The sequence below is a fragment of the Vitis vinifera genome, chromosome 13, assembly GCF_030704535.1.
Source record: "Vitis vinifera cultivar Pinot Noir 40024 chromosome 13, ASM3070453v1".
Classification (NCBI taxonomy): Eukaryota; Viridiplantae; Streptophyta; class Magnoliopsida; order Vitales; family Vitaceae; genus Vitis; species Vitis vinifera.
Window position 1 is genome coordinate 8,161,943 of NC_081817.1, and position 17,477 is coordinate 8,179,419.

General features: G+C 33.5%; 2 protein-coding genes across 2 annotated transcripts; both read left to right on the top strand.

Annotated features, from left to right (window-relative positions):
• The first annotated feature begins 648 nt into the window (after window positions 1–648).
• Window positions 649–2,043, top strand: LOC104881171 (uncharacterized). Its single transcript, XM_010660393.3, has one exon. The coding sequence runs from the start codon at window positions 1,223–1,225 to the stop codon at window positions 1,874–1,876; it is 654 nt and encodes a 217-aa protein (XP_010658695.1). The 5' UTR covers window positions 649–1,222; the 3' UTR covers window positions 1,877–2,043.
• A 10,290-nt stretch (window positions 2,044–12,333) lies between these two features.
• LOC100854584 (uncharacterized) lies at window positions 12,334–13,317 on the top strand. The gene has a single exon (XM_003633436.3). The coding sequence runs from the start codon at window positions 12,447–12,449 to the stop codon at window positions 13,098–13,100; it is 654 nt and encodes a 217-aa protein (XP_003633484.1). The 5' UTR covers window positions 12,334–12,446; the 3' UTR covers window positions 13,101–13,317.
• The last annotated feature ends 4,160 nt before the right edge of the window (window positions 13,318–17,477 follow it).

Genomic DNA, 17,477 nt, shown 5'->3' on the forward strand with positions numbered 1-17,477 from the left:
GTTATTTCAAGAAATAATTATACAAATATGTAAAATGATTAAAAATAAAACACTAAATTTAAAAATTATTTTTAAAACATGTATAAAAATATTAAAAATAGATTAGAAACATTTTAAATTTTCAAATAATTTTTTTTTTTACAAAAATTAGAGAATAGTTTTCAAAAACTATATATTATAAAAAAAATTATTTTACAAAATTGTTTTTAAAAACAATTACGAAACAGGTCCTAAGATTTTAAGCCGCTTTCAAAAGATTATTTCTAAATTAAAGATTCTCATAATTTCTTTAAACTGCAACTGGACAAGGATTTATGTGAAAAAAAAAAAGACTTTGAAATATGAATTGAAAAAACTAACATAAAAGAAAGATTGAAGGGTTACAAATTTAATCACCTTGAAACCGTCAAGAATTATAAACATCCAAAAGTAGTTAGACTTGATAATACAGGGGCATCCTAGTTTTGGACTAGGTCAAAGTTAGGTCAAAAGCAATTTTACTTCAAAAATCTTTTAAAACCAATTTAAAATTTCAAGAAAAAAATAAAATTCAAGTAACACATCGTACTCTAAACTTGGCTCAATTTATTATATTCAAGTGGATCAACTACAAAGAAGACCTTTCTCTATTAAAAAGCCCCAGCTTCAACGCGCAGATGGAAGGGAGATAGGTCATGACTAATAACTAATAGTTCGTACATATGTGGAAGTGAGGTTCATCAAATGTGTCGTACCAAAATTGACCAGTTCTCAATTCCCAAAAATGAAAACTTCTAAATAAAGAAACGTGGGGCCTTTGATGACCTTCCACATAACGGCAGACAGAGATTGTGTGAGGAAGCTACACGCCTACACCAAGTTAAAAGTCGCAGCTGACCCGGTCCTAGTTTCCACCCACAAACAGAGCTTTTAGCAGGCATTCAAAGCTGCCTAAAACCGAATCTTGACCACTGATGCCACTTGTCGACCCAATTATGAGTAAACCACCCACGCGGAGGCCCTGGGTGATCTAGTTTTCCGGTGGAAAGACGGAAAGTTTCTTCGACTTCCTCATCAAGTGTCCAACTCTCCATCTATTTATATGTGTGTGACCAAGCCCAAACCTCAAGTCCCACAAAGCCTTTCACGATTCTTCATTAGTATTCTTTTTCAGCACCACCTCAACACAGGTACCTGCTTCTGATAATCTCTGTCTCTCCTGGGTTCATCTGATCAAGCTTCCATGGCTGGCCCTTACAGCGCCAATGGTCAACAGCCCCAGTCTCGTCCACCATATGATTTGGGGTATCCCATGCTTGCCTACCCACAGCCTGCTTATCAATCTTGTCCGCCATATGAATTTGGTTATCCCATGCCTGCCTACCAGCAGCCTTATCAATCTCCTCCACCATATGAATTCGGGTATCCCATGTGTCAGAATGAGGGATCAACAAGCACCATAAATCATGAGATGGCATGGAGTGAGAATGATTTACTGCAGTGGATAAGCAGTTTCCAGAAGAGCGATAACTTTCATTCTGATCATAGAGTTAGTCCTCCTCAACCCAACGATCCAAGGCTACTAGTGCTGTTAGAAAATCTTCGGAAACTCTATACGGAAAGGAGGGAGTTGTTCAAGAACATATTTCCGGAGCTTGATGACAACTTTGTGGAGTCGTTTAAGAAAATCCGAGCAACTCTATTGCAACTGAAGACAGATCGGTTGAAGGTACAGACCTTGCAAAGGAGCTTGAGTGTGGATTCACCTCGCACGCCCTCAAGGAAAGGCGATGAATACCCATCGAGGCTGGAGAGGTTCAAAGTCAAGACTCTGGATGTGTATGTAGGGGTGGCACAAGATGGCAAGGGTGCGACCCAGCAAAATGGTTCCAAATAGTATTTGCACGACAACAGCTTGAGAATGGGATCGATTATTTCCATTAATATATTATCCTCTACTATAGTCAACATGTAAATAGGAATTGAATGATTTTATAAAATATTTTGTAAGACTTTCTTGGTTGTAAAAAGACTATTTATAGACATTGGTTTGGTTTGAGTGTATATTCCTTTCAACTGTCTTGGAAATATATATATATATATATATATATATATATATATATATCTTATTTCCAAATATTCAATCATTGATCATGCTTCTACTGGGGCCATAATCACTATTTGATGATGATTTGTTATATGATTGAGACCAATAAAAATATGCCAATATATATGAGACGCATAAAATAATAGGTAACAGATCATGATTAACAAAAGAGTCTTCTACAGAGTGACGAAGTATGGAGCATCTCTATTATCCTATTCCATGTGACAACTTTCCGCTCATGTTATGTTATTTTATGGTAAATTAATTGACATTATAATCTAAACAAAATGATAAGTCAATGGAATAAATAAAATTCTTGTAATTTTTTTAATATCGAAAAAGTTACACTAGTGATTTTCATGTTTAAATAATTTTCTTTATTTTTTTTCTATTGAATCTTTGATAATCATTGTTTTGGACATCTATAGATGAGGACCTGTATTTTTCTTATGCGTCCTCACTCGATGATGAGACTCTTTTTATTTATGAAAATTTGATTTTTGAAAATTTGTTTGGAGTCGCCATTTTGTTTTGCATGCATCCCCACAAAATGGCGACTCCATCAGGAATTATCTCCATCTTAAAACGATCCACCAAAAACCGCATCTACATGCATCTTAAAGAATACTCCTCTAGGAATCATGCTATTGAAAAATCAATTTGATCCATCTTGAATGCACTCTACCAGGGAATCATGACGACTATAGAGCATATCCATTGAAAACTATCAAAATCTCAAAATGTACTCCATTGAGGAATTGGAATGTAGAACAATCACATTGATCTATCTCAAAGGCACTCCACTAGGGAGCTGTGACGACTACAAAGCATATCCATTGAAAGCTGTCCAAGTCTCAAAATGTTCTCCATTGAATAACTAGAATGCAAAACAATCAAACTGATCTAACTCAAGGCATTCCATCAGGGAATCATGATGACTATACCAAGCTCTTGGAGCTTGTTTTAGTACCCATACAATGTTTTTTTTTTAAAAAAAAAAAAAAAAAACGCTTTATGCTCACTTCTAAGCTTCACATAACTAGGGGGTTGATTAATAAAAACTTGTTTTTGTATATCACCATGCAAAAATGTTGATTCAACATCTAGTTGGAAGCTAGACCATGAGTTTTATTGTACCATGTCTTGCAATAGGAGCAAAGCCTTATTTATAATTTACACTAAACTCTTATTTCTAGCCTTGCACTTGTCAACTTTGTCATTCACCTTTAGTTTTGTCTTTTATACCCACTTGACACTAATTGTCTTGTGCCCTCTTGGAAGATTAGTTAACTCCAAAGTGTTTTTTTTTTCCCTCAATAGTTACAATATCATCATTCATAACTGTCCTCCATGTTGATTCTTTGACAACATCTTTGAAAGTTGTAGGATTATAATCTAAAATGTCACAAAAAGTGTAAGTAGGTTCTTAATAGGGTCAATTTTAGTTACCTCACAATCAATCATCCATATAGGTCTTCTTTGAACACGTTTAGACCTTTGCTCATCATATATTTTAGTTGCAACTAGGCTTTAAATATCTGTAGGAACATTTTAGGTAACTTCAGTTTGTTGAACATTTTTCATAGGCTATTGCATTTTTTGATTACCATCAAAATATGCTTAACTTAAAATCATAATGGCATGTTCTTTTATAATTTTGCTTGAAACCGCAAATACTAATATTAGCTATTATAATTTTTTATATTTCATTATCTTATTAGCAATTGCAATTTTAAGACAAAAAAAAAAAAAAAAAAAACAATATAAACGACATTAACAACTCAAGGCCTATTGGAAATTATTTTTTAGAATAGTTTTCTATTCTTCATAATAAAAAAATATAGAAAACATGTTCGATAAGAATAAGAAATAGGGTGTTTTTAGAAAATATTTTTTACTTGTTTTCTATTATTTTCACTTATTTTTTAAGGGCTATTTTAAGAAATAATTACATAAATATGTAAAATAATTAAAAATAAAACACTAAATTTAAAATTTATTTTTAAAACATGTATAAAAATATTAAAAATAGATTAGAAACATTTTAAATTTTCAAACATATTTTTTTTTTTTTACAAAAATTAGAGAATAGTTTTCAAAAACTATATATTATAAAAAAAATTATTTTACAAAATTATTTTTAAAAACAATTACCAAATCGGTCCTAAGATTTTAAGCCACTTTCAAAAGATTATTTCTAAATTAAAGATTCTCATAATTTCTTTAAACTGCAACTGGACAAGGATTTATGTGAAAAAAAAAAAGACTTTGAAATACACATTGAAAAAACTAACATAAAAGAAAGATTGAAGGGTTACAAATTTAATCACCTTGAAACCGTCAAGAATTATAAACATCCAAAAGTAGTTAGACTTGTTAATACAGGGGCATCCTAGTTTTGGAGTAGGTCAAAGTTAGGTCAAAAGCAATTTTGCTTCAAAAATCTTTTTAAACCAATTTAAAATTTCAAGAAAAAAAAAAATTTCAAGTACCACACATACTCTAAACTTGGCTCAATTTATCATATTCAAGTGGATCAACTACAAAGAAGACCTTTCTCTATTAAAAAGCCCCAGCTTCAACGCGCAGATGGAAGGGAGATAGGTCATGACTAATAACTAATAGTTCGTACATATGTGGAAGTGAGATTCATCAAATGTGTCGTACTAAAATTCACCAGTTCTCAATTCCCAAAAATGAAAACTTCTAAATAAATAAACGTGGGGCCTTTGATGACCTTCCACATAACGGCAGACAGAGATGGTGTGAGGAAGCTACACTCAACTAAAAGTCGCAGCTGACCCGGTCCAGTTTCCACCCACAAACAGAGCTTTTAGCAGGCATTCAAAGCTGCCTAACACCCAAATCTTGACCACTGATGCAACTTGTCGACCCAATTATGAGTAAACCACCCACGCGGAGGCCCTGGGTGATCTAGTTTTCCTGTGGAAAGACAGAAAGTTTTTTCGACTTCCCCATCAAGTGTCCAACTCTCCATCTATATATATATATGTGTGTGACCAAGCCCAAACCTCAAGTCCCACAAAGCCTTTCACGATTGTTCATTAGTATTCTTTTTCAGCACAACCCCAACACAGGTACCTGCTTCTGATAATCTCTGTCTCTCCTGGGTTCATCTGATCAAGCTTCCATGGCTGGCCCTTACAGCGCCAATGGTCAACAGCCCCAGTTTCGTCCACCGTATGATTTGGGGTATCCCATGCTTGCCTACCCACAGCCTGCTTATCAATCTTGTCCGCCATATGAATTTGGTTATCCCATGCCTGCCTACCAGCAGCCTTATCAATCTCCTCCACCATATGAATTCGGGTATCCCATGTGTCAGAATGAGGGATCAACCAGCACCATAAATCATGAGATGGCATGGAGTGAGAATGATTTACTGCAGTGGATAAGCAGTTTCCAGAAGAGCGATAACTTTCATTCTGATCATAGAGTTAGTCCTCCTCAACCCAACGATCCAAGGCTGCTAGTGCTGTTAGAAAATCTTCGGAAACTCTATACGGAAAGGAGGGAGTTGTTCAAGAACATATTTCCGGAGCTTGATGACAACTTTGTGGAGTCGTTTAAGAAAATCCGAGCAACTCTAATGCAACTGAAGACAGATCGGTTGAAGGCACAGACCTTGCAAAGGAGCTTGAGTGTGGATTCACCTCGCACGCCCTCAAGGAAAGGCGATGAATACCCATTGAGGCTGGAGAGGTTCAAAGTCAAGACTCTGGATGTGTATGTAGGGGTGGCACAAGATGGCAAGGGTGCGACCCAACCAAATGGTTCCAAATAGTATTTGCACGACAACAGCTTGAGAATGGGATCGATTATTTCCATTAATATATTATCCTCTACTATAGTCAACATGTAAATAGTAATTGAATGATTTTATAAAATATTTTGTAAGACTTTCTTGGTTGTAAAAAGACTATTTATAGACATCGGTTTGGTTTGAGTGTATATTCCTTTCAACTGTCTTGGAAATATATATCTTATTTCCAAATATGCAATCATTGATCATGCTTCTACTGGGGCCATAATGACTATTTGATGATGATTTGTATATGATTGAGACCAATAAAAATATGCCAATATATATGAGACGCATAAAATAATAGGTAACAGATCATGATTAACAAAAGAGTCTTCTAGGGTCTCCGGTCCGGGCCGGGCCTGGCCGGAGGAGTAAGGCCCATGGCCCAGCCCGGGGTGGGCCACTGAGCCCATTGACTAGTCAACGGGCTGGCCGGGTCGGGCCCTTGGTAAATCTAAGGCCCGTGGCCTAGCCTGTGGGCCCTCAAGCTGGGCGGGTTGGGCGGGCGGGCTTGGCGGGCTGGGCGGGTGGGTATTGAGTAAAAATTAAAATACTTTTGAGTTTTGAAGGGATTCCCTTATGGATCCATAAAGAGCTAGCCACCAACTGAGTTGACTCTCTTTTGTGTAACTATTTTACATTAGTTATATATATATTAGAAATGTTGTATGATTTTTGAAAAAAAAATAAAAGTGAGTTGGTTGTTCAACAGTCACATGACCGTTGAACATGTCACTCATAAAATTCATAAATATATATATGACCGTTGAACGGTCTTGACATTTAAAAAAAAAAAAAATTAAATCCTAATATTTAAATCCTTATAAATATTAAATACCCTCAATTTTTTTCTATTCTCTCAACTCTTAAGCTCTCTCCCATTCCACAATATTTCCAATTATTGCATTTTGTCTCAAATTATTCAATATTATTGGTGGTGAAAAACAAGCATTGGTGGTTCAAAGAGTTCAAATTTGAAGGAATTTCTGCTTCGGTTCTCCAATTTAGTAACATACTTCACCTTTCCTTTTATTTATTTGTTACATTTTAATTTTACATTTATTATTTTTAGCATAATATTTTATCAATAATTATAATTATGGCAAGTGGTTCTTGTTCTTCATCTAATGCATGTGATAGCAAAAAATTTACTTCAAATATATAGAATTTTTTTTATAGAATAGAAATAAATTTAGAAAATAATAAAAAAGAAATAAAAGAAAAATGTAAAATTTGTAACAAACTTCTTAGTGGTGGCTCAAATGCAGGTACAAGTTATTTAAAAAGGCATCATGAAAATTGTAAAACTAAAAATAATGTAGATATTAGAAATTATATGCAATTAGGTAAAGATGAAAGTCGAAATTTAAAAACATTTTCTTATGATGAATCTTATTGTCGTGAAGAAATGATTGGTTATATAATAAGAGCAGAACAATCTTTTAATTTCATGGAAACTCATGATTATACGGGAACAATGCAACGAGCTGTTAATCCTTAGTTTCAAGGTTGCTCTGGAAATACAGTTAAAAGAATTCTTATAAAAAATTTTGAAACACAAAAAGAAAATTTTAAATTTTTTTTTTTGCAAATTTTGAAGGAAAAATTTGTTTAACATTTGATATTTGGACATTTTTAACTCACAGTGGTTTTTTATGTATAACTGCTCATTATATTGATAATGAATGGAAATTAAATAAAAGAATTATTTCATTTAAAATAATAAATGCTCCACATAATGGTAAAAATATAGCATCTTTAATAAATGTTGAAATTATAGATTTTGGCATTCGTGATAAAATATTTACAATAACATTAGATAATGCTTCTAATAATGATGCAGTAGTATCTAGATTAAAACGATATTGGCAAATAAAAGAAGATTAATGTAAAATATTTCATGTGCGTTGTTGTGCACATATTTTAAATTTAATTGTAAAAGATGGATTAAAACACGTTGATGATACATTATAAAAAATTAGAGGCATTGCTGCAGGTCTTAATAGTTCTCAAGCAAAACATGAATTATTTTTTTATTGTTGCAAAACGTTAAATATGAAAAAAAAGAAATATATTTTTGGATATGCCCACTAGATGGAATTCCACTTACAAACTTTTACAAACTATTATAAGATATAGAAAAGTAGTAGAACTATATGAAATACAATTAATTAGCAATGATTGTGAAGCAGATATTGATGTATTAAATGATTATGATTGACATATTGCAGATCTTTTAAGAGATCTTTTTGAAGTATTTGATACTTCAACAAAAAAATTTTGTGGTGTATATTATCTATCTTCAAACCGAGTTGTCATGCAAATAACTAATATTTTTATTGTACTTCAAAAATATTTAAATTTTGATATATTTAATGATGCAATATTTGCAATGATAGAAAAATTTAGAAAATATTGGGGAGAAATACCTTTGATTTTTTATCTTGGTTTAATTGTGGACCCTAGATTGAAATTTGAAGCTTTGGATGAATGGTAACAATTATTTATTTTAATGACCAAATAAAAATTGAAGAAATTAAAAATGAAATAAATTCATTATTATATAATTTATATAACTATTATAAAGAAAAATATGGTGATGATATTAGTTCTATTAAATTACCACTTACATCTACAAGCTCTTCATCTTTTTATAAAGGAGCTCTAAAAATGTTAAAAAGTCGAAAGAAGACAACAAATAGTTCTCCAAACAGCACAATTGATTTAGATAGATATCTTAATATTGATTTAATTTCATTTGAAGATGATGAAGATTTTGATATTTTAATATGGTGGAAATCACAACAACACAAATATCCTATGTTTTCTATCATTACTCGTGATGTACTAACAGTTCCTGTGAGTACAGTTGCATCAGAAGCTGCTTTTAGTGCAGGTGGAAGAGTAGTTAGTGATAAACGATGCAGCTTAGCGCCGGATTCTATTGAAGCAAATATATGTGTGAAAGACTGGGCAATAGCAGATAAAAGGATATTTGATTCTATTCAAGAAGAAAATATGCTTGTCGATATGGGAAAACTAAAATCATCAAGATCTTCATGGATTTGCGATAATTCGCCATCACCGCCAAGAGATAATGATTAAAATATTTTACTAAATGTATGTCATATTTTTATTTTTATATTTGTGGTTGAAAAGTACAAATGATTGACAAATAAGTAGGTGTCAACCTAGTTGTGATGTATTTATTTTGTAGTGATGTAAACTTTTCCCACATTTTCAAATGTAATGTATACATTCAATGAATAAAATAGTTAGTAATGAATATTTTTATTAATGTAGCATTTTCTATTTCTTGAATATTTTTTTTATCTATATATTTTTTTTAAGCAACGGGCCTATGGGCCTACGGGTGGGTCAGCCCGCTTGGCCGGACCGGGCCTAAATTGGGGCCCATGGCCCAGACCATCCAGAAATGAGCTCGGGTCGGGCTTTAGCCCGCTGGGCTGGGCCGGGCCGTGGGCCGCGGGCTTTTTGGAGACCCTTACTTCTACAGAGTGACAAAGTATGGAGTATCTCTATTATCTTATTCCATGTGACAACTTTCCGCTCATGTTATGTTATTTTATGGTAAATTAATTGACATTATAATCTAAACAAAATGATAAGTCGATGGAATAAATAAAATTCTTGTAATTTTTTTAATATCTAAAAAGTTACACTAGTGATTTTCATATTTAAATAATTTTCTTTATTTTTTTTTTTATTGAATCTTTGATAATCATTGTTTTCGACATCTATAGATGAGGACCCGCATTTTTCTCATGCGTCCTCACTCGATGATGATACTCATTTTTTATTTATGAAAATTTAATTTTTGAAAATTTGTTTGGAGTCGCCATTTTGTTTTGCATGCATCCCTACAAAATGACGACTCCATTAGGAATTATCTCCATCTTAAAACGATCCACCAAAAACCGCATCTGCATCTTAAAGAATACTCCTCTAGGAATCATGATATTGAAAAATCAATTTAATCCATCTTGAATGCACTCTACCAGGGAATCATGATGACTATAGAGCATATCCACTGAAAACTATCAAAATCTCAAAATGTACTCCATTGAGGAATTGGAATGTAGAACAATCACATTGATCTATCTCAAAGGCACTCCACTAGGGAGTTGTGACGACTACAAAGCATATCCATTGAAAACTGTCCAAGTCTCAAAATGTTCTCCATTGAATAACTGGAATGCAAAACAATCAAACTGATCTAACTCAAGGCATTCCATCAGGGAATCATGATGACTATACCAAGCTCTTGGAGCTTGTTTTAGTACCCATACAATGTTTTTTTTTTTTTAAAAAAAAAAAATACGCTTTATGCTCACTTCTAAGCTTCACATAACCAGGGGTTGATTAATAAAAACTTGTTTTTGTATATCACCATGCAAAAATGTTGATTCAACATCTAGTTGGAAGCTAGACCATGAGTTTTGAGTTGCCAATCCAATCACCAACTTGATTGTATCATGTCTTGCAATAGGAGCAAAGCCTTATTTATAATTCACACTAAACTCTTATTTCTAGCCTTGCACTTGTCAACTTTGTCATTCACCTTTAGTTTTGTCTTTTATACCCACTTGACACTAATTGTCTTGTGCCCTCTTGGAAGATTAGTGAACTCCAAAGTGTTTTTTTTTTTTTTTCCTCAATAGTTGCAATATCATCATTCATAATTAACTGTCCTCCATGTTGATTCTTTGACAACATCTTTGAAAGTTGTAGGATTATAATCTAAAATGTCACAAAAAGTGTAAGTAGGTTCTTAATAGGGTCAATTTTAGTTACCTCACAATCAATCATGCATATAGGTCTTCTTTGAACACGTTTAGACCTTTATTCATCATATATTTTAGTTGCAACTAGGCTTTAAATATCTGTAGGAACATTTTAGGTAACTTCAGTTTGTTGAACATTTTTCATAGGCTATTGCATTTTTTGATCACCATCAAAATATGCTAAACTTAAAATCATAATGGCATGTTCTTTTATAATTTTGCTTGAAACCACAAATACTAATATTAGCTATTATAATTTTTTATATTTCATTATCTTATTAGCAATTGCAATTTTAAGACAAAAAAAAAAAAAAAACAATATAAACGACATTAACAACTAAAGGCCTATTGGAAATTGTTTTTTAGAATAGTTTTTTATTCTTCAAAATAAAAAAATATAGAAAACATGTTCGATAAGAATAGAAAATAGGGTGTTTTTAGAAAATATTTTTTACTTGTTTTCTATTATTTTCACTTATTTTTTAAGGGCTATTGTAAGAAATAATTACATAAATATGTAAAACAATTAAAAATAAAACACTAAATTTAAAAATTATTTTTAAAACATGTATAAAAATATTAAAAATAGATTAAAAACATTTTAAAATTTCAAACATATTTTTTTTTTACAAAAATTAGAGAATAGTTTTCAAAAACTATATATTCAAAAACTATATATTATAAAAGAGTTATTTTACAAAATTATTAATTTTTAAAAACAATTACCAAACCGGTCCTAAGATTTTAAGCCACTTTCAAAAGATTCTTTCTAAATTAAAGATTCTCATAATTTCTTTAAACTGCAACTGGACAAGGATTTATGTGAAAAAAAAAAGACTTTGAAATACGAATTGAAAAAACTAACATAAAAGAAAGATTGAAGGGTTACAAATTTAATCACCTTGAAACCGTCAAGAATTATAAACATCCAAAAGTAGTTAGACTTGTTAATACAGGGGCATCCTAGTTTTGGAGTAGGTCAAAGTTAGGTCAAAAGCAATTTTACTTCAAAAATCTTTTTAAACCAATTTAAAATTTCAAGAAAAAAAAAAATTCAAGTACCACACATACTCTAAACTTGGCTCAATTTATTATATTCAAGTGGATCAACTACAAAGAAGACCTTTCTCTATTAAAAAGCCCCAGCTTCATCGCGCAGATGGAAGGGAGATAGGTCATGACTAATAACTAATAGTTCGTACATATGTGGAAGTGAGATTCATCAAATGTGTCGTACTAAAATTCACCAGTTCTCAATTCCCAAAAATGAAAACTTCTAAATAAATAAACGGGGGGCCTCTGATGACCTTCCACATAACGGCAGACAGAGATGGTGTGAGGAAGCTACACGCCTACACTCAACTAAAAGTCGCAGCTGACCCGGTCCAGTTTCCACCCACAAACAGAGCTTTTAGCAGTCATTCAAAGCTGCCTAACACCCAAATCTTGACCACTGATGCAACTTGTCGACCCAATTATGAGTAAACCACCCACGCGGAGGCCCTGGGTGATCTAGTTTTCCTGTGGAAAGACACAAAGTTTTTTCGACTTCCCCATCAAGTGTCCAACTCTCCATCTATATATATATGTGTGTGACCAAGCCCAAACCTCAAGTGCCACAAAGCCTTTCACGATTGTTCATTAGTATATTCTTTTTCAGCACAACCCCAACACAGGTACCTGCTTCTGATAATCTCTGTCTCTCCTGGGTTCATCTGATCAAGCTTCCATGGCTGGCCCTTACAGCGCCAATGGTCAACAGCCCCAGTTTCGTCCACCGTATGATTTGGGGTATCCCATGCTTGCCTACCCACAGCCTGCTTATCAATCTTGTCCGCCATATGAATTTGGTTATCCCATGCCTGCCTACCAGCAGCCTTATCAATCTCCTCCACCATATGAATTCGGGTATCCCATGTGTCAGAATGAGGGATCAACCAGCACCATAAATCATGAGATGGCATGGAGTGAGAATGATTTACTGCAGTGGATAAGCAGTTTCCAGAAGAGCGATAACTTTCATTCTGATCATAGAGTTAGTCCTCCTCAACCCAACGATCCAAGGCTGCTAGTGCTGTTAGAAAATCTTCGGAAACTCTATACGGAAAGGAGGGAGTTGTTCAAGAACATATTTCCGGAGCTTGATGACAACTTTGTGGAGTCGTTTAAGAAAATCCGAGCAACTCTAATGCAACTGAAGACAGATCGGTTGAAGGCACAGACCTTGCAAAGGAGCTTGAGTGTGGATTCACCTCGCACGCCCTCAAGGAAAGGCGATGAATACCCATTGAGGCTGGAGAGGTTCAAAGTCAAGACTCTGGATGTGTATGTAGGGGTGGCACAAGATGGCAAGGGTGCGACCCAGCCAAATGGTTCCAAATAGTATTTGCACGACAACAGCTTGAGAATGGGATCGATTATTTCCATTAATATATTATCCTCTACTATAGTCAACATGTAAATAGTAATTGAATGATTTTATAAAATATTTTGTAAGACTTTCTTGGTTGTAAAAAGACTATTTATAGACATCGGTTTGGTTTGAGTGTATATTCCTTTCAACTGTCTTGGAAATATATATCTTATTTCCAAATATGCAATCATTGATCATGCTTCTACTGGGGCCATAATGACTATTTGATGATGATTTGTATATGATTGAGACCAATAAAAATATGCCAATATATATGAGACGCATAAAATAATAGGTAACAGATCATGATTAACAAAAGAGTCTTCTACAGAGTGACAAAGTATGGAGTATCTCTATTATCCTATTCCATGTGACAACTTTCTGCTCATGTTATGTTATTTTATGGTAAATTAATTGACATTATAATCTAAACAAAATGATAAGTCAATGGAATAAATAAAATTCTTGTAATTTTTTTAATATCTAAAAAGTTACACTAGTGATTTTCATATTTAAATAATTTTCTTTATTTTTTTTTCTATTGAATCTTTGATAATCATTGTTTTCGATATCTATAGATAAGGACCCGCATTTTTCTCATGCGTCCTCACTCGATGATGAGACTCAATTTTTATTTATGAAAATTTGTTTGGAGTCGCCATTTTGTTTTGCATGCATCCCCACAAAATGATAACTCCATCAGGAATTATCTCCATCTTAAAATGATCCACCAAAAACTGCATCTACATCTTAAAGAATACTCTTCTAGGAATCATGTTATTGAAAAATCAATTTGATCCATCTTGAATGCACTCTACCAGGGAATCATGACGACTATAGAGCATATCCACTGAAAACTATCAAAATCTTAAAATGTACTCCATTGAGGAATTGGAATGTAGAACAATCACATTGATCTATCTCAAAGGCACTCCACTAAGGAGCTGTGACGACTACAAAGCATATCCATTGAAAACTGTCCAAGTCTCAAAATGTTCTCCATTGAATAACTGGAATGCAAAACAATCTAACTGATCTAACTCAAGGCATTCCATCAGGGAATCATGATGACTATAAAACATATCCATTAAAAACTATACATGCCTCAAAATATACTCCCATAAGGAACTAGAATGAACAACAAATTGAACTATCTCAAAAGCAATCCAATAAGGAGTCATGATGATAAGAACTGTCATAATCTCAAAAAATGCTCCACCAGAATTGATACTATCTCAAAGCACTCCACCATGAATCTCTAATCGATGAAAGTACTCAAACTCAAAGAAATTGCTCCATCAAGGATTCATCTCAACCAAATAAAGGGGAATATGCCCTTGTATGGCAATTGATACAAAGTCATGTGGGTAACCAAGTGATACTAACTCATCATCTCTATGTCCAAGGGTGAAACGATCAAGCAACTCAAAAAGTACATGTGCAATGACCTAACCATGCTAGCTCAAAGAAACTTTGCTAAGGATTGAAAGCAATCATGTTGAACTAATCCACCGAGAGCATAGATGAACACATATCTCACTAAGGTAACTCCATAAAAAAATCATACTGATATGAAGAAATGTGAACTTAACTCAAAAAGCTCAGAAGAAACTCCATTGAAAAAGCATGATGAAGGAAAACTATCAAATCATCATCTATCATCATAAAAAAATATGGTCATGACAACCAATGACATGCTAACAATCTCAACAAATGAGGGATATGCCCTAGTATGACATTAGATGTACAATAGAATGGGAAGTTAAACAACGTCAAATGTCCACCATCAAATCAAACAGTCATCTACGTCTATATCCGAATAAACTCCAAGCATTAGAGAAGCATCTCCCAAAAGAGGAAACGAGATGACATCTATATATCAACCAAATCCCAAACACCTAACCAAGTAGAGACTATTAAAGATGACATTCAATCCTATGGCCTTGGGGTGGTCTTAAAACACGGGATGAAACATAGGCTAGGGTGATAAGGCAAAAAACCAAAAGGAAACTAGGCTCAAATACCCAATGATCAAACCTATACCCTCGTGTACATAATGCAATATGTGTAGAAAATCTCGTGAACTATGATCTTGAGAACATCCTGTGAATATATTAGTGATAGAGAAAAAGACCTAATGTGAACATATCAGTGATGAAAGAGAAAAAAAAGAAGAATATTGAACTACAAAGGGAAGTGTAATAGAATGATGCGAGGAAAATATCATACACAAAATGTGGATCAATATGAAAGAAAAATAATGGGGACAGAGCTAATAAGATAGAATGTGAATAACAATGGGATCAGAAAAAAGAAAATGAACATTGATCCACTCAAATGATCACCAATTAAGAAAATGTGGAGAAGACACTGACCCGAAGTCCCTAAGAAAAGGTCATCCATTTCTCACATACAATATATATAAGCTCACATATGAACTCTCATCATCAAATGAACCCAATGAAACAACACTCAATGACCATCATATGCTCAATGGAGTAAGACACTACATACATATATACATGTGCACTTTTATTTTATTTTATTTATTTATTTTTTTTAACTGTGCATACTCTAAACATCAATAAATGAACACCAATAAGAAAACATAATGAACTAGATATACTCTTTGACAAATGATGTGGAAACAATCTCTCACTAACGAGATGCTCTCAACTAAAGAGCTCTAAACCAATATCTATGGGATGGAGTGGAAGTGACAATATGATTGCCCTCTATGCGCTGAAATGTGAAAGATTATCACTCAAGGCATAGAAAGAAACGAAGTGAATCAAACGATACTGAAGACAACAATATAGGACAAACTCAAACAATGAGATATGATGAAACATGATGACATGATGACAACAAAATAGTGTAAAAGATATGCCAATAAGTCCAAGGCTCATGAAACTCTTGAATAAAACATATGTACATCAGAGGGCCCTTATCCCGATGTGAAAAGTAAGCAAGACTATAAGAAAGAAAATGTTAAAATGATCATGTGAATGTCAAAGGACTAGCAACGATCTAAATGTTAATAAAGGTGATAAGGTGCAGGCTAACCAAAATAAAGGCCACCTATCCTATGACCATGGTTTCAAACATAATACTTCTTCAACTGATCTACCTTGGTTAGCTTCGAGAATTGGTTTCCATCTAGATTCATCAACCATGTTGCTTCTCTCCAGGGTTAACTCTCTAATTATGTATGATCCACTCCAAGTCAGTTTAAACTCCCATTTGGGGTCTCAAACTAAGCCTCTAAGAACTCTCAAAACCAAATCTCCTATTTGTAGTAGTTTAGGCTCGATTTGCTATATCAAAACCAACAATCTCAACATCTCTTGAGACAGGTGAAACTTCATGATATATAGGACTAATGTCAAAGCTAAAGGAGGAGTCCTCATCTAAATCATACTTCACAGACTCAACATCTAAATCATCATATGTGAGATGTGGGAACATAAAGCAAATCATGAGAAATATGTACATACTCGAAAGTACTCATATCCATATATGTGGAAACAAAAAGTTGGTACATCATAAAAAATGAGACAAATTCCATCAATACATCAAAGAAAATGATGAGTCTACAAGATCGAACTCTACCATGAATAAGTTAACAATGCCCTTAAATACACCATCAACATAATCAAAATACCTTGTCAACTTTAAAGTAGAAACAAACTAAATCTCCTTTGAAATCTCAACGATGAAGACCCTTAAACATATCAAGAGGGTGAACACATATCTAACTAATCTATGTTGACCATCTGGCTAAAATCCAATGTATTTATCAAACCCATCATGATTAACAACTCTGTCTATCATATCTTTAGTTTTAGAGAAAATACTAACTTCCTCTACAAGATCCTCTATCCAACACAATTTGTTTTGACTCAATACCCTCTAAACTCATCATTTGTACGCTATCATCCTCGACATGAGTAGTAGAATAAGTGGAATGGTGACTAGTTGTAGGAAGAAGAATTGTGTGGATATAATGAGCAGTCAAAGGGTCGATAGTTATGCCTAGATGATCTAAGCTAACCGAACCCTGATCAATAAGATCCTAAATGGCATATCAAAGAGTAGTATATCGATCTATGTCATGTCCATGTCATTAATGGTAAAAGCGGTATAGGTCCATCTTAAACTGAGGTGGGACTAGTTGAGAAAGTGGTCTAGGCGCTAATGGCGTCAATAATCTAGTATCCATGAGTTTCCGAAGAGCCTAACTTAACAACATCCCTAATTGAGATAAGCATCATGATATCCTTAAAACAAAAAAAGTATGAGTTTGTAGAGGTCTAGCTTTGGAAAATAAGGTAGGAGGTCTCTCTA